Source organism: Glossina fuscipes, unplaced genomic scaffold, assembly GCF_014805625.2.
Source record: "Glossina fuscipes isolate IAEA_lab_2018 unplaced genomic scaffold, Yale_Gfus_2 27, whole genome shotgun sequence".
Taxonomy (NCBI): Eukaryota; Metazoa; Arthropoda; class Insecta; order Diptera; family Glossinidae; genus Glossina; species Glossina fuscipes.
The window spans coordinates 801,213-819,319 of NW_023998422.1; the positions used below are offsets into that span (position 1 = coordinate 801,213).

An 18,107-nucleotide genomic window follows, 5' to 3' on the forward strand; every position below is an offset into this window, starting at 1 on the left:
ATGACACTTTATACTCATGCACAATACCACTTCTTATACTACAAAATTTACCTCTCGCTTTTCTATACTACTTGATTGAGGAGTAAAATTCAAAATTGATAAAAATTAAAAAAAAAAAAAAACGTGGCGGACATATAACAAGCAAAATTAACAAGACAATCAAATATAGTTTAATTACGAACTACAAAGAAACTAAGAACAAAAGAACTTTGCATTCACATTGGGCCTTGGGAATTTTGCGTTTGTTGTTTATGCTAAATAGAAGAAGAAGAAATACGATTTTCGCATTCAAATTGATTGACAATGGAAGCCTTGAAAATATTAAATTGACAAAGTTTTGACAATTATGGATGGATGATTTAAACCGCGAGATCCTGTGACAACGCTTTCGTTATATTAATCCCGATTGATCTGGCATTTCTTATATAAGTATTACAAAGTTACTCTTCAGCTTTCCTTACCTCTTGTCATAGATTTTTTCTTTCAAAATTGCGAACGTCTGCTGCTGTACGTGTTATTCTTATACAATCGATCTATAGACCGCTTTTACTATTTACCACCGCAGAAGTGTAACATACTTTTTGTTGTTTATTTTAAAGAGGAAAAATTGTTTAAACTAAACATTACTATCGCGATCTTCATATGTATTGTAATTTTCTTCTATTTTTTTTTTTTTTTTTTTTCTAAGGAAACTATGTTACTTTTGCAATTTGTCCAACATATGGAGGTTGCAAAGTCATTTGAGCCACACTTGAATATTTCACATATGTCGAACATTTGTTATTCAAAGTCTATAAATATCTTGTTGAACGTACATAAATATATTTACAGACCATATGCACGCATGTTATGAGTAAATTTCTTTTGTTGTCCTTGAGATCCTTTCTATGATCGATGCGTTGAAAATTATTTTAATGTCATACGACAGCATTGAATAAATATGTATATAAAAATATATACATATATATATGTACGTATGTATGTAAGTATAAGTCACCCCCAAAACTTTTTCGATTGAGACCCATACGTCGACCACGTTAAAAAATGTAATGAAAACGTAAAAAAAGAAACCGAATTAAGGAGAAGACATTTAACAAAACATAAATAAAATATAAAAAATAAGAGGAAAACTCCACAGTTTTCCCGGTTGATTTTCACTTTCGTTTGAAGTTCAACGATTGAAAGCGTGAATATGAATATTAGGGATGAAGTACTTATATACACATGTATATATATATATATATGCATGTATATGTATATGCAAAATGTAAATATATTTTCATTTCTATGCATACACACATTCATACCAAAGTAGATATGTTGGCTGTTAGCATAAGACTGTGCACGCATAAGTATGTTTATAAAACAAAATTTTCAGAAAAATCCAAAAATAAAAGCGATTTCATTTCAAGCGTTATTTACATTACTTTCACTTTCACGTTTACATGCAGGACTTTATATATACATATATTATGTACATGCTTATGTCATACATACATTTTGAGGAAATATTTTTTTTTGCTACCGAAAACGTTTGCACTTGTTCATTATTGAAAAAAATGAAAAAAATTTTTTTTGATTCCAACATACCATACATTGAAAGTATTTGCAAATATTTTCTTTCAAAAGTCGTAACTGAACTGAACGAGCAATTATTCAATTAATATTTTACAAATCGAAGCGCAGCAAAGGAAAAAATGTAAAAAAAAAAAAAGAAGAAAAATGGTTTTTCATTCCAAATTCTAAATCTCCAGCATTTCAGGACATTATTTGTAATTAATTCATTTCATCGTTTTCCATCTTTCCATCTTTTCCATTTTTAGTAACGCTTCATTGGAAACGGGTTAAGCTGGCTCTCAAATTTCGTAAATATTTCGCTCGTTACTCCGGCTATTCGAATTTTTCAACACCGGTCTTGCCACAGCCACAAGATCAGAGAGATATTCAACAATTATCTAGTTACACAATGGAGGGCCCGCCACCCGGACCTCCTTTGGGCGAGCCGCAAACTTATTGTCTGCGTTGGAATCTGCATCAATCGAATTTGGTTGATATACTAGATGTCCTCTACAAAAGAGAGAATTATGTCGACTGCACGATAATTGTTGATGATAATGAAAAATTTAAAGCTCATCGTGTCGTATTGGCAGCCAATTCACCCTATTTTCATAGTATACTTCAGGATGTGCCGGGCGAACATTGTAGCATAATATTTCCTGGAGTTAAAAAATATGAAATGGAAGCTTTACTTGAGTATATGTATACCGGTGAGGTGGATGTAACCCAAAGTCTAATACCAAGAATAATGCGAATTGCCGAAGAATTGAAGGTGAAGGGGCTTTTTGATATGGCCGATCTTAAAGAGAAATTTAGTAAGGCAGCCGACGAATGCAATGAAAGAGCAGTTGATCATTGCACACGACCAATAAGTCCAGACGTTCTATACCGGTCTCCGGCTTCAACATCATCCAATTGTGCTCAAATTCCTCGAGTAACAAAAGATAGCGATAGCTTGGATCATCATGAGACGTCTTTAATATCTACCTCTTCGAATATTTCACCGAGTAGTACGCGAAACTTTGGTTTAATCGCGTCAGCTCCAGTTAATCAATGGGCTATGTCGCCATCATCGGCCGCAGCTGCCATGATCAATTCGGTGTACGATGCAGGCAACGATCTAAATTCGTTAAAACATGCGGCGGAAATGTCCGCTTTCCCCCATATAGTAAATGGCGAAGACACTCCCATATTGCGTAATGTTTTAGGCCACACTAATCCAGCCGATTCGTCGCAGTCCTTGCCTTTAGTTCTACCTAGCACGTCAGCCTCGGCGACAGCAGCAGCGGCGTCAACGAAAGGAGATGTGAGCTCATCAGCGCATATGGTAGGTCAAAGTAGTCATGGTTTTAGTTTAAACGGTTCTGATTACAGCGGGAATCGGGTAAGTGCCTCCATGATTATCTATATGAAATTTTTTAACAAAGTATTAAGAAATTTAAAAAACCTGATGCAGCAACCTGATCGTCATTCGCAGCTTCCGCAGCAACAGCATGATGAACAGCACTCACCTTTGACCGATCGCTCCTTTGACGATGAGGGGACGTTCGCAAATAGAAGCAGTAGCAGTAGTTACGATAGCAATGTAAACAGCGCACCGACAGGAAATCAGAAACCGGAATGGAAGCGCTACAAACAATATACTCGCAATGATATTATGTCGGCTATTCAGTGTGTGAAGCAGGGTATGACCGCTTTGCAAGCATCGAAAAAATTTGGTGTACCCTCAAGAACATTGTACGATAAAGTAAAAAAACTAGGCATAACCACAGGTCGTCCAATCAATCGTGCTTTGAAGCGGAGTCCAACCAATGTGGAATCTTCGGCAGCTTTCCCCTATGCTCATACTTACGGTCAGGCGTCAACGTCGGTAGCAATGGCAGCCGCTGCCGCTATGCATGACGTTAATCGCGAAAACAGTGAGCTAAAAGAGCAGTTACAGCGCCCCAGTGAACCCCACCATTTGCCACAAGCCATGGCTCATCCAACTCTTTTGGATCGTGCCTTCTTACAACAAGCATTAGAAAGTAGGGGCGGGGGCGATATAGCCGGCCGAGAAGCTTTACATGCAATGGCCTTAGCAGCAGTAGCTCAAGCGGCTGCCAATCATATATCCACAAATCCAGGAGCAAATGGCAATGCCGCCCGTTCTCCTAGCCCAGCCACATTTCCTTTAATCAAATATTGTAACGCGATGCATATAGACGAACCTGAAGGCTTAGAACGTAGCGGCAGCGGTAACAATCCTGAGAGGCATCAACAAGTCATGGACATTGATGACGATAATCATGCCCAAGATCTAACAATCAATCGAAAAACGATTAAGTCGCCATTAACCGTAGAACAAAGAGAACAACGGCCACTGTCGACTAACATATTGCCAGCAATGTCTCAACCTCGCAGTTCGCAAGAGGCGGAAAGGACTGTTATAATAAACTCTAAGTTGCCATTAAATCTTAGCGATGAATTTATTCCCGAGTCCGCAATGAAAAGGGAAGTTGTCGATGATGTACGAGGCGATTGATTAATGTTGACTATGGCTTGGCAATATGCGGCCGATACTTACGATGCCTTATTTCACGCAATACGCGTTAACAGCAGCAAGGACCAGGAAAAGCAATCACAAGAAAAATAAGGAAAAGAAAACAGTGGTTATAAACAATTAAAAAAAAAAAAAAAAAATGGTGAATACGTTATTTAGTCGAAATTTCTCAAACACGGTTACACAAACACACACACATATACACGCGGCAGCAAACACATCTAAATAGAAAATCGGAATGCAATAATAAATACGCTAACTAAATTAACTAAACACTAAGCTCAGTGTTTAACGGTATAGAGGATAAACTCTGATGGAATAATATTTCTCCTCCGTGTTTGAACTGGAATTGAAAAAAGGCTTTTGTGAGCTTTTTGTAACTTCTCTTCTTCTTTTGCTCCTTAAATCAAGGAAAAGAAAGAAATACTTCCTCTATCACTCTGCCTCTCTCTCCCTCCCTCCCTCTCTCTCTCTCTCTCTCTCTCTCTCTCTCTATCTCTCTCTACCTGTGTCTAATTCGCACTCTCTATCCACCTCTTCTGCTCTCTTGCATTAAAGAGAAGGAAAAAGCTCATTGTTTCTTAAAAGTACACTAATTCGATCTTACATTCGGAAATTGTTGCTTAACATTTAATAAATAGAATAACATCTGTCTTGTCTTTCCGTTAAAACATTCTGAGCTCTGAAGACGATATTCTCTTATATCAAGTATACCCGCGGAATAGAGGACTTTTTTCTCTTCCTGAATTCCTTTATGAATTCTTTTGCCGATTATTCAGCGGGTTGTACGCGAAAGCTAACTTCATTATCCGGATTTTAATTTTATCTCTTACTTAGAAAACTTGTAACACAGAGAGAACGTAGAATTGTAAATCTCTTCTTCTAAGCAAAGAACGCGTATTGAAGGAGCAAATTTTATTGCGATACAACACCATTTCAGTTTGACTAATCTCTAAGCAGATGTCCTAAAGTAAAGAATCCTCTCAAATTTTTTTACATAGAAGAGAAAGGGTGGGTCACTCTTAATAGATCAGATATTTGCATATTGCGATCTCACTGCTAGGAGAGCTTAACAAAAGCTTTCTTCTTATTGCTTTCATAAACTCTGCCTGAGCTTCAATAATTTTAAAAAGAACATTTTCATTTTCGCGGTAATTATTGCAAACAAAAAAAAGAAAAAAAAAACAAACGCAACATCACATTGTGCCTAAAAAATAAAATTAGTTAAAGAAAATTTATAAAAAAAAAAAAAAGAAAAAAACCCATAAGCAGCAGTCGCTGCAACATTCATTAATAAGAAAGTTTTTAATTCGGAAAATATCAGAAATTGAAATTCTTCAGATCAACATACACACACACAAACACACACTCTTGACCATCATATTTACTTACTACAACTGCAAAAACACAATATTTTTTTTAAAATCAATTCTTTTTTTTTTATAGCATTTAAGACGTTTTCCTAAAGATACGTAAACAAAAGAAAAGGAATTTGTTACAAAATCCAGTGATTTATTTAAAAAATCTTAGTTGATATATTTATTTTTAAATAATTTATATATAAACGAAAAAAAATGCAGTTCAACATATAAGTATATATATGTATATATATATATGCTATATATATATATATATATATTTACCTGGTGCATGATCGTTCATCGCTAAAACAAAACTACCTCACCATCAACAAAAAAGAAAAAAAAAAAAAAAAAAAACCGAATATGGTTTAATAAAATTTGTAAAAAACAAAAACGAAAAAAAAAAAAACAAAAAAATTAGTTTTAAATTTTTTCTCGTTTAATTTCCGATTTTGGATTAATTTAATTTACTAATAAGACTGACCTCATAGTCTGGGATGTAAGAGGATCAAACGACTGAGATAAAAAAGGTGAAACTGTTACGCTCGCTTTAAGGCGAATCTTGAGCATCCATTACGCCACAAATAAATATACAATAAGCGCAAAACCTGGCCATCATTTCGGAAGTACGTACGTCTGAGTTAGCTTTTGAAGAGACGAAAATATTACGAAAGTTACGGTTATGGGCACGATAGGGAACCAGGCGATGAGCGCGCACATGGCCAATTCCGATCACTCGGTGAGACCCATGCATAGGTAGCACTGATGACCAAAAGACCGAATGTCTGAAATTAGTTGAAATTTCATTCGCATTCATTTATGGGGCTCTATGGTCTTCGGACTTGTAATGCAAAGACAGTATATTTTTAATGGTGTCGGGTAAATGTGAAGAGAAACAATGATCCATCATTATTCACATAAACATTGTACAAATATTCTTTAAAAAAGGCCTTTAAACAAAAAAAAAAAAAAAAGAAACAAAAAAAACAAATGTTAACTAAATACGTTTTTATTATTTGACTGAGCTGGGGGCAATGCAATAGGATACTGTTTGATTTTTTTTTTTTTTTTTTAATGTACGCCTTACTTGATTTTTAGTCGATTGAATCAGAATAATTTAATTTGTAAGTAAAATAAAAATTTAGTTAATTATATATTCATTACTATTATTCTTATTATTATGCCGTTAATATATTTTTTTATGTTTGTTTCATTTATTTTTTATTTTTAAAAATAAATGCTTTTTATAATCTATTTTTAATAAAAACTTATTGTAATTTTTGAAGTGATCTTCACTTAATGTTTCTCTGCACGATATCAACTATCAATTGAATTGTAATAAAAATGGAAAGGAAGAAGAAGTGTATCAAAAAAAAAAAAAAAAAAAAAAAAAAAAAACCAGAAATTAAGAATTTGAAAAAGTTTCGTTATATAATTCAATTACAATAGAATTGCGAGAAAAATGAGTAGCGTACCACTAGCGTCTCCCTAAGATTTAATTTCGTTAATTTGCAGGCATCAGCAAAAGCCTTAACAAAAGCTCATTGCGGCAAAAAGTATACGCATTACTTGCCTTCATACTTCATACATATATATAGATATGCCGAAGTATTCCTTTAGGAGCAAAGGAGCCACTCAGATAAGCTTAAGAACATTAACATTAACTGGGCTACCGTTTAACTGTTCAAAAATCATTTCAGATCCCGTCACCAACTTTTGTGGTTTGATAGAATTTCTCTGCCTGGTCGTAGACGACCAGCTTGCCAGTAAACTTGTAATCATGTGAAGAAGACTCAAAAAGGAAGTCTTAGACATTCGTACGAAAAGAAACAGAAAGTAGAGAAAAGAAAGTAGTCACGCTCATCTTGGATCGATATACGGTATTAATAGTCGGCCTTAGAAATCAACGCAAAAACACTTTGCCTACTGCTTCGGCTTATCTGGATCACTTGGATCACAAACGCACAACCATTTTTAAAATTTGCCAGCGACATTCGTCTAAGAAGCTTCGTGCGAATACCTTACGGTCGGCGTAAGTTGACACTGCTGCATTTTGTTTCTATTATACCCATCACCGAAATATGAAATCTTTTTCAAAACTTTTGCAACATCTACCAGGAAGCTTCAGAGACCTAGTAAAATACATATATTTTTCATAAGCATCTGATTCTGGTTCGATTTAAGCATATCCGTCTATCCGTCTGTAGTAAAAATTACATTCAAGTTGCTTCAAATTCGGTGAAAACATTGGAAATCCTTGCACGCAGGTTAACTTTGAAAATGAGGCATATCACTCGAGAAGACATGCCCACAATGTTAATACCACACGTTGATATTGCACAAGGAAAAAAACTGGTTTGTGGATTATTTTATCACTCATATGGCATTCCATGATTCCATCATGAATTCTTAGATTTCTCTGCATAGGCCCGGGATTGGTATTGTTCTCATATTAACGAGACTAGACCACATGTATACCTTCATGACCCCTTACAATAGGTCTTGGTTTGGGCAAAAAGTTGACGCCTCGACTGTTTTCCTGAGAGCTTGAAGAGAAATGATAGCCTGATTAATATGTCCGCTATTAAACACTGCCCCGTTGTTTGGTCTAGGGCCCAGGTCATTATAAAACACAGACAGAGGCTCTCTTGTTACCCTATGGCGAAGATTAATAATATTGTGTGCTTGACATCCTGAGAAAATCATTTCTGATTTAATATCAACAGTAGGCGTAGAATGTTGTGAACTTTTTATTACTATGCTACTACCACAACTACCACCACAACTACTACTACTATTACCACCATACATTTATTAGTATACATATACTGTGAACATGTTCGTCTTTCAATTGACACATGTGAAAATCTATCGTACAATAACCCAAGCACTTGACCTCTCTTTAACATAAACTTAACGCGATTGTCTTCTGGACGTTTATAATTAAACTAATCTTTCGGTACAACATAACCGATACTATTGAGGATTTTATTCATCCATTAGATCTGGAACATATTTTAGCAGTGGTTTCCGTTGTTGTCATTATCAACTTGCACATCACGATTATAAGTTTGAAAAAGTTCAAATTGGTTGCTGATAGCTGATTTAACATTTGAGTCATGGCCTTTTTGGTCTAGTTTCAGAGATCCAGGCTGAAGACGTTTTAAGCTTTTAAGTTGTTTTTGTTACATTACCGCGCACTATTAGCATTAGGCTCGTCACCTTGAGAACCTACAATGTTTACTTTAATCACAACAACAACTTGATGCACTCGGCCAAGGACATCTTGCATAAAAATAACAAATTGTTCGCATTGCTTAAAATGACGTTTGATGCAATTATGAAAATGTTTTTCTCCTCTATGTAGATTGGCGACAACAAGTGACAAAGCAGTCATATGTCCAGAGATGTATTCTTAGTAAGCATCAAAATCTAAATCTATTTAAGCATGTCCGTTTGTCCATCTGTAATAAACAATCTCTTCGCCACAAAAATGAAGCTATCAACTTAAAATTTGGTAGAATCATTGAAAGTTCTTACGCGCAAGTTGGTATTGAAAATGGGGTCAAATCGGTCGAAGGAGCCTTTCGCAGCGCTACTGAGACACATCTGTTTTCCAAAATGAATGAAAAATTGATTTTTCACTCATTACTCATAAACTATAACAGACAAATGTATAAAAATTTGAAAGCATATTCTATGGGCGATGCTGTAGTACTATTTTTAAAAAAATAGTAGTTGAAAAAATTGACCACGCCTACCCAACAACGTAGTGTATTAAAATTTGGTTTACCAATAGAAACAAACATCAAAAACTCCACAAAGTATATAAATACTTGGTCAGTTTCCAATTTAGATCGTATATAAAAATGCCTATTTATTAGTCTGTCCATCCACCTGTCTGCGCAATTTCGCAGTATTTATGGTAAACATTCTCCCGTTAGCGGAAATGAAGTTATCGGCTACATATTTAGAGAAGAATTTGGAAGTGACTTAAAATTTGCCAAGAGCGCCTACCACGCCCACATGTAGGTGTAGGTGTGCGGCAAAAAATAGAAAAAAGCAGCCGCGTCCGCGCCCGCTCCCTAACCAAGAGCATGAAAATTTTGTTCTTTTACTATTTCCATCTTTTTCAGGATGACGGTGATGGGTAAAAAAAATTCGGTCACTGCCGAAAATATTTTTCTTTCTCGTTTAGGCTGCTAATAAATATATTTAAAAATTGCCAAATTTTTTTTTTATATTTACTTATTGCAGTCGGTTGATTAAAAAGCGATCCAGTAGTAACGAGCACTGAAATGGTAAAATTTTTCATCATCATATTCTGATGACAAGCTAAAGAAGTCTTTTCACAAAGTTTGAGTGAAAGCTACAATATTTGAACACTAGTTCTTAGTCTTATCGATTTTAATCTTTCTTCGTTCTTCTTCGCATTCGTTCTTAAAGAATTTTGTCGAAAATTCAAATATTGAATTGATTTACGCATGTCCGTCTGTTTGTGACCCCAGGCACCAAAAATAAAGTTATCAATAGTGGAAGTTTTCGCATGCGAACTGTTATTGAAAATAGGAGAAAACGATCGAAGAACACGTGCCATTTAAACTGCGAACACTGTCTGTTTTCAGATCAAAAAGCAAAGAAAAGTTTAATTTTTCCCTTTCAATTGTTTGTTACTCAATACAACATAATACAACAGAAATAACTGCAAAAAATATGCACACACAATATACGAACAAAAATAAAAACTCGGCTACGCTTCTTCGACAATATAGAGCATCGAAGTTTCATTTATTTGCGGAAAAGGAGATGGGTACAATATGTTCAGCCACAGCCGGATTGGTTCCTTTTGCTCCTATTCCTTTATTTTAATTTCATGCATCACGGTCTGATATGATGAGAGCAAGAAAATGTACTCGACCAGTGCCACAGATCATTGCCTTTGTCAGGTAAATAAAATTTGCGCAATGCCTGTAGTACAGTAATTTAAGGTATAAACAAGTATATTGGGGTTTCATAAAGTTAAACTATTTTCTTTTTCCTTAAATTTTTTCCTTTTTTTCATTTTTTTCCTATGAGTTGTTAATGAGTAGCATAAGTAGTGGCAGCTGGTTCGACGGAGAACGCTCATTGTTGTTGACGAGCAAAACCATAATCATGGCGGCGTTGTTGAGCAGCTAGAGGAACTAGAAGACCGCAGCGGTAGTGTCGAGGAGTTGGTTGTCCCTATGCAAAATCATATCCATTGGCGTTGTCACTCCTCAGCCCTGGTCACCAAAAATCATGGATAACATTTAAATAAAAAAAAGCTCTTTTCTGCTAAGAATGCAGCCGGCGTCCTGCTCCGCTTGTAACGCCTGAATGTCGTACTCTTCCATTTATAATGCAGATGTACAATAAAAATCAACCTTTTTTTTGTTTTTATTTTACTTCATGCGATAAGTAAAGCGCTGTATTTATAGGTAAGGTGGCCACACATGCGAACCAGGCGAGTCGAAAAATAGCTTTTGATAGTTTTAATTGTGAAAAAATGAAAATATTTGAATAGTTAATAGAAAAATTAAAAAAAGTTAATACGCGAAAACAAACTTGAAAACTATATATTGAATATATTACCGAAATGAAGAGAGGCCGTCAAAGATCTTCGCTAAAAATGTCTTTGCTAAGTTACGATTTATTGCGAAGCAAGCGTGCATATATAAAACAAATTAAACTTTTAATTACGATCATAAATGCAAAAAAAAGCCAAGTTATTCCTGCTAAGCCTCATGTAAAACATTAACGTTGAAAGAATGCAATTTCCAAATCGTGTTATAGCAATTTTCAGAGACATTACTAAACTACAGATTTCGGATATGTCTTGAAAAATGCTGAACCCTATCAGAAAAGCCTAATTTCATTACTATATGTAGGGCCTATTACTGCAAACTTCGCCCCAAATACAGCCTCTCTGTCTACATAACACACTAAATGCAAAATGTTGCATAAATGTTGTTAATGAAATATTTCATCTTATATACATAATGTTTTTGTTGCCCATATTTGTTGCAATATCAATGTTTTTGAAGGCTACTACTACTAAGAAAAGAAGATTGATTGACTTCTTATTGATTTGCAACAATAAGATAATGGTACGATGAGCTTGCAATACTGTTTTATGCTTCTCCGCAGCTCGATTAGGTCAACCAAATATAATCAAATAATTAACAACCTTGACGAATATATTTTAAGGAAAGGCATTTTCTATAGCGTTAACGGACCTTCGTACAATTTTATTCAAAACATTCTACTATTATAAACATATCCCATGATGTGTAGTCTTAGAAATACATGTTGAACAAAAACAAAGCCATTGCGTATACAGGATGGAATATTTCACTAGCAACATGTTTGAAACATTTTGCATTTAGTGATCTATGTATACAGAGAGGACATACTGTGGTGATTTTGGCAATGATAGTAATGAAATTACGTTTTTCTGATACGGTTAAGCGTCATTTAAAACATTTCAAAGAAGTGTACACTTGTATAAATTCGTTAAAATTTTCTATAACACACTTTGTATTGGCGCAAATTTACACATGCACTATATGGTAAATAGAGTGAGTAGAATAATTCATTTTTTTATTTATGATGGCACCTTTTATTTTAAATTTTCTCAACATTTTGTTCTTTCAATAACATTCAATTATCAATCGCCTTAGCATGGATGCGAACCTTTTAGCAAAGACAATAATATGTGCTACAGGAGTAGGCTAATTTCAAGCCTGTAATATATTGAACATAAAGAAATAATAGAAATGAAAAACTGAACGTGAGTTATTTTTACATTTGCCTTAAGATGTTCATTTAATTCAACTACAATTTAGGTAGCAAAGAAATTATTTTGTGAAAATTCTAAGCAAGCGGTAGTGTCTCAACTGTACACCTTCATTCTCTAAACAGTTTAACCCTAACATTTAAGTATACTCAAATATATGTATATATATGTAAATATATTTGTGTTATTCAAAATTTCGTCGTTTGCTTTACTGTGTCTTCCTTTGGAGGTCCTTTTGTTGTTGTCAGCTAAATTAAAAACAAATGAAACTGTCTATTTCATTCCCAACTTATTCCGAAAAAAATAAATAAATAAAAAATCAACGCTATCAAGAAGGCGCGTTTTCTATATTCTGCAGAGTTCCCATAACTTTTCAAAAATTCTGCGAAAAATAAAATCTGGACTGCATGAAAATAAAACTAATGAGATGCTTGCTATACAATCTATACTATTTGCTATCAAAACGGCTACTTTAATGCTAAAAATTAATCTAAATAAATTTTCTTTCTTTATCAATTTCATTGAGTGGCTTTTTAAACACCTCTGTGTTAAAAATGGGACTATTGGAATGAGACATGCTTTTGAGATATTTCAATTGGAAAAATGCAGCACGACATAAACAAAATACACTCTTCGACGTTTAAATTGGGGAACAGTTTGCAAAAGATTATGCAAATTCGCTTTGTACCTCTAAAAAAATTATGTCACAAAACAGTCGCAACTTGAACTTGACAATCTTCTTATATCTAAAAAAAATCTTAGATAAACGTCAAATCACTACAACAGCTGAGCGTTGTTGCGAGTAAAATTAATTTACGTGAAGCCGCTCTTTTTCGTAAAAATTTCACTAAATACTGAAAATTTAAATATAATATTTACTAAAATCGAATTTTGTAATTTAATTAGTGCAAGCCTAAAAAAGCCATTTAAAACGATATATTTACAATAAGAAAAAATTAATGGAAGTTAAGCGGAAATATGGTTAAAAGTTCGTTTGCTAGGCAATTAGCCAAACAGACAAAACGTTTGTAATACCTTTTATGGTAAATGTTAGTTTATTTCGTATATGATAAGATACGGGAGTCAATTTCTTATAGAGAAGAAACATTTAAGAACAACAAACATTTAGAACCATAATTATGAATGGCGGAGTAGGTTTACGAAGTGCGAGAAAAGCCCAACAAATAGGCAGTAAGAAACGTAAGCAAGAAACGCCTGTGAAGTGTGACCAGGAGGCGTTTGCTCGAATGTCACCTGAACAGCCGTCTATATACCAGAATGGTATTATAAACGATTTGCTAAATAAAGATAAGATGGAACTACCGAAGCAAGTAGAGGAGCAGGCTCAAGTCGCCAAATTTTGCTCAATGTGTATGCGCGACCAGGGAAACCGCCTGGTTGATATGCGAAAAAATCTTCCAATGAACGAAACACTTATGACATATTGGCATCTGTCGGTAAGTTATTTAATAAAAATACGTTATTGAATTCCTTTATCCATAACTTTATAATTCCCCTTTAGAAAGAAAATGTACAAAACTGGTTAAGTTCGATTTGTGTGCAATGCATTTTCAAGATCAACGCTCATAAAGAGCTTACAATGTCAATAGGGAGGCGTTTTCAAAAATTATCGTCGCAGAGTGCTCAACTAACTTCAGCGGCAACAAATGTACAACAAAAGCAACTTATACCCCATCAGCACCATCAAGAATTATTGATAACATCACTTACGCCTGATACTAGTCCGAATAATTTTCTTATACCTGTAACAGAAGACACACCTCTACATACGCCCGTATTGGAACGTAGCTGCTCTCCAGTGATGAAAACAAATAACAGCAACGAGGAGGTATCTGGAAAGCAAACAAGCAATAATGGAGTGAAACACTGCGAAAATGTCAATAACGCACCAATGCCACCCTTGCCAACGATGAACAACTATTCTATGTTGGAAGTTTACGAAGAAAGAAACGTTTCACCTTTGACAACTGAATCGGGGGGAGCAAATCGTAAACAAAGTTATGCTCGGGTACGTAAAATACCTGTCCAGCTGGCATGCCCACATTGTAGTCGCACTTATTGGCGCAAAGACTATCATACAAAACATGTGCGACGCTGCAAATCTTCACAACGCTACGCTAAATCGATGACTTCAGCGCGTAGTGTTAAGAGCACCCATTTAGAAGCAGACGATGAAAGTCAACTGGCGCCCGAATTTAGATCAGATGATTGTCGTCCCACACCTGCAGATAATAATCGAACGCAAACAACCACCACACCACGCCTTTTCCACTGCAATGCTTGCGCTGTAACTGTGGATTCACTAAACAAATTGAGGGAGCACAGGCGTATACATCTGCAAAGGTTCTATTGCGACATTTGTGGCGATGAGTTTACCAGCAAATACGAATTTGAATTTCATCGTGTAGTATGTGCAGCCAAGCAAGAGGCTAAGCTAGCGGTAAGTACGCCGGATCCTAAAGATGATGAACCGGCATTGCCGGCAAGACGTATGACTCGGGCTAGATCGAGGGCTTTATCAATCGGATCCAGTCTGGCAGTTTCAATAATGACAACAACAAAAAAATCAACAAAAAAACCCAAAAGTAAACCCAACAAATCAACCACTAAAAAAGGAGTGAAAACAAAGAAAAGTCGTTCCGTCAAAAGTGTTGCCAAGAAGACTAAACAAAATAAACGGAAAAGCATAGACAATAAAAGCGTGCCGCAGGCGCCAAGTAGCTTCAACGAAAATTATGAACATAGTGACTCCGAAAGTGCTGTTGATACTTACGGTTATAATGAAGAGGACGATGATGATGACGAGGTATCTATCCCAGACACCATGTACCATAGGCGCTTAAGTTTCACTGGACAGTGGGTGGAAGAGCATAGCAATTCACAAAGTGTCATATCACAGTTTGACTACAATTTTGATTATTATCCATTCGATGATGACGAGCATTTACAAATACATACAGACAAAGAATATGGTAAGTCGAATCAGAAGTTAAAATTAACTTAAATTTAATATTGAAACAATATCATCCTAATAAGGATCGAGTGTAAAGGAGTAAAAGTTAAAAAGTTATTAATAAATTATTTGCAGATCTTTACCTTTTGGATCGCTTAAAATTAGAAATAATTTCAAAATCATTCACTTGTTTCGTGACTGATTGCGACTTTAAAACTGATACCCTGCCGAAAATCATGCTACACGATTATTTGGAGCACTTCAAGAAATCCTGGTTCTATTGCAAAAAATGCGGCAATTGTTTTACCAGCAAGTAAGTATATATATATATGCAGCAAGTAGTAGTCATTGAACATTTATATTTTAATAATAAAATTTAAAATTTATAGAGTATTTCTCGATTATCATTTGGATCGTCAGAATAGCGGCCGTTATTTATGCTATAAGTGCGGAAATACATTTCAGTATCAGCATCAACTGGACCGTCATATGATTCGACATCGGCGTTGTATTAACTATCGTTGCAATTATTGTAAATTTGAATTTTTAACAAAAAACGAATTAATCGAACACTGCTCTCTCGAGCGTCACGATCCCAATGGAGAGAAATTATTAATCGGTATTAAACGTACAATGACGATAACGAATCGTATAAAAAGCGCTCATCCGTTGGCGCGCAGCAATCTAAAGTATGACATTAGGATATTGAATTTGCAATTACCAAAAATGCCTTCCAAAACGGGCCCATCTATGGAAAAGTTCGCCCGAAATTTGCCCGCGCATCTAAAGAGACCCTATCTACGATTACATATCGGTCAAGTGGAATTTAAAAATCAACGTGATCCCAACTGCTGGGGCTGGATGTGAATTGATGTCGGCGACCAGCTCTTGTAAAAGTTTTTTAAAGGTATTTTTAAGAAATCATAATTTTATAGGAAAATATTGAGGCGATTTTCATGGCAGCATTTAAAGAAAATGATTTTTAAAAACGTTGTCAGCCTCCTTCCTGATAAGAAATTTGTGCCAATTCTTCCATTGGGTTAAGTTTATTCTACTTATTATTATTTTTTTATTTTTTTTTTTATTAATATTCTATTGAGTTAATTAATCTCCTCTGCCTTACTAAACTTGTGACTGAATTTCCTTATTCTAAAGTTATTTAATATGAATTATAGAAATTGTAGCGAGATTTTGTGAGAAAATGAAAGCGAGAAATTTTAGAAAATTTAAAATCTTTTAAAGATCATAATTTAAACTTGAAAAATTTATAAAAATCGATATTAGATTCGTTTATAAAAATTTTTAATATTTCCTTCTAAGTCATAATACTTCTGATAAACATATTGATTACTTTACAGATTTTGTGTTTCTGTAAATTCCTACTTAAAACAAAAAGGAGATATGAGCAACCTATACACTTGTCTTAAGATGAGTTGTAAGTATCCATCGCCCAAGTCCAAAAAAGTATTGATAACATGAGCGCACTTTCTTATAATAAGTGGAACAAAAACTTGTGGATATAAGCAAAGTATATATATATAAATATAATGTTAGAAACGATTACGATTACGAGAAATTCACAAAGCTTCTCAAGTAATGCAATCTGATATGCATACGGATAACTACTGTACTACTTTATATAACGGTCGCAGAATATTCACTGCTGACCGCGACTCTTTTCTTGCCACTAAAATCGGATGAATTGTTCTTAGAAATTTTGGGTGTAGTTTTCATGAAACGAAAATCGAATGAATTTTTCCTTTAAATTTTTGGTGTAGGTTTTCTTGAAACGAAAATCGGATGATTTTTTTGGTTAGGCTGATTAAATGCTTCCCATAATGACCAATGGCTTATTCATTTCAGTTTGTCTGATTATGATAACTCCTATATCAATTGGCATAAGGCAATTTTATTATGTTATTTAATTTATTACTATTTAAAATTGATTGTGAGATTCATTTGCCGGTGATTCGACACGGCATTTCCCCGACGCGGACGGGCATCTGCCTCAGCTACGTAGATCTTAAAGTATTCTTACACAGCAGAGGCATAAGGGATCGAAAAATCTTGAAATTTTGAATTCATTGTCGTTTGAATGATGACTTGTTATTACTCTCTCGATGTGTTGATTTCTGAGTTTAACCGTATGAGCATCGGCACCGTAATTTATATCTACAGACATTTTTAATTATTAAATTTTAATAAAAAAAATCTTCATAGAAGTCTTAAGCAATTTTTATAATTTCCTTTTACAAAAAGCATTTTCTTTATTTACAAAATAATTTAAAAAACATTCATAAAACTAAGTTGAAAATCGGGCGCAGAAGATAAAAACAATCTACATATATTTTAGGATTTTTGAAAATTCTTTTTTACTTCCATTTTCTCTCATTCTTTTACTTATCCTATGGACATAACTTATCTATTATGCAATATTGTTATTGACAAAGTTGGAGTCCCAATTCGAAAATTGTGTTTGATGCTATACCAGCGATATAGCAAATTTAATAAACTCCAGATAATTGATGTAAAGAAATCCTCAACATTAGTTGGCAAAAAAAAAAGACTCTCTTTTCCTTAACGATAGATAAATAGATAACATTGGTAATAGATTCCCCTTGAAGGAGACGAATTTATTACAATGTCAAGTTTTTCGGGAAAAGTGTTTACCTACAATCAAGATCCTTCATGTAAAAATATTTCTTTTTAGAATATAACAGTGCAAACTATCATGTAATGACTGAGACTACTTTGAACATTCAAGAGGAAGAAATGGCTGCAGAGCAGATTACATTTTGACTTCAAATGACTAGGGTTATAATCTCCGGATTGAGTTAGGAAAAGATTTGTAATTAT

At 34.5% G+C, this 18,107-nt stretch overlaps 2 protein-coding genes across 2 annotated transcripts; both read left to right on the forward strand.

Annotated features, from left to right (window-relative positions):
* Positions 1-1,842: 1,842 nt before the first annotated feature.
* Positions 1,843-4,212, forward strand: LOC119635780 (protein tramtrack, beta isoform). Its single transcript, XM_038030783.1, has 2 exons — positions 1,843-2,941; positions 3,035-4,212. The coding sequence occupies exons 1-2, from the start codon at positions 1,967-1,969 to the stop codon at positions 4,079-4,081; spliced, it is 2,022 nt and encodes a 673-aa protein (XP_037886711.1). The 5' UTR covers positions 1,843-1,966; the 3' UTR covers positions 4,082-4,212.
* An 8,900-nt stretch (positions 4,213-13,112) lies between these two features.
* LOC119635781 lies at positions 13,113-17,496 on the forward strand. The gene is made up of 4 exons (XM_038030784.1): positions 13,113-13,734; positions 13,800-15,270; positions 15,387-15,564; positions 15,641-17,496. The coding sequence occupies exons 1-4, from the start codon at positions 13,417-13,419 to the stop codon at positions 16,116-16,118; spliced, it is 2,445 nt and encodes an 814-aa protein (XP_037886712.1). The 5' UTR covers positions 13,113-13,416; the 3' UTR covers positions 16,119-17,496.
* The last annotated feature ends 611 nt before the right edge of the window (positions 17,497-18,107 follow it).

Bases quoted from the DNA above. Each gene is read 5' to 3' on its own strand.
- LOC119635781 (XM_038030784.1), top strand. From the start codon at position 13,417: ATGAATGGCGGAGTAGGTTTACGAAGTGCGAGAAAAGCCCAACAAATA. The intron at 15,271-15,386 runs GTAAGTCGAATC...AATTATTTGCAG, and splicing joins ACATACAGACAAAGAATATG to ATCTTTACCTTTTGGATCGC. The intron at 15,565-15,640 runs GTAAGTATATAT...TAAAATTTATAG, and splicing joins GGCAATTGTTTTACCAGCAA to AGTATTTCTCGATTATCATT.
- LOC119635780 (XM_038030783.1), top strand. From the start codon at position 1,967: ATGGAGGGCCCGCCACCCGGACCTCCTTTGGGCGAGCCGCAAACTTAT. The intron at 2,942-3,034 runs GTAAGTGCCTCC...CGTCATTCGCAG, and splicing joins CTGATTACAGCGGGAATCGG to CTTCCGCAGCAACAGCATGA.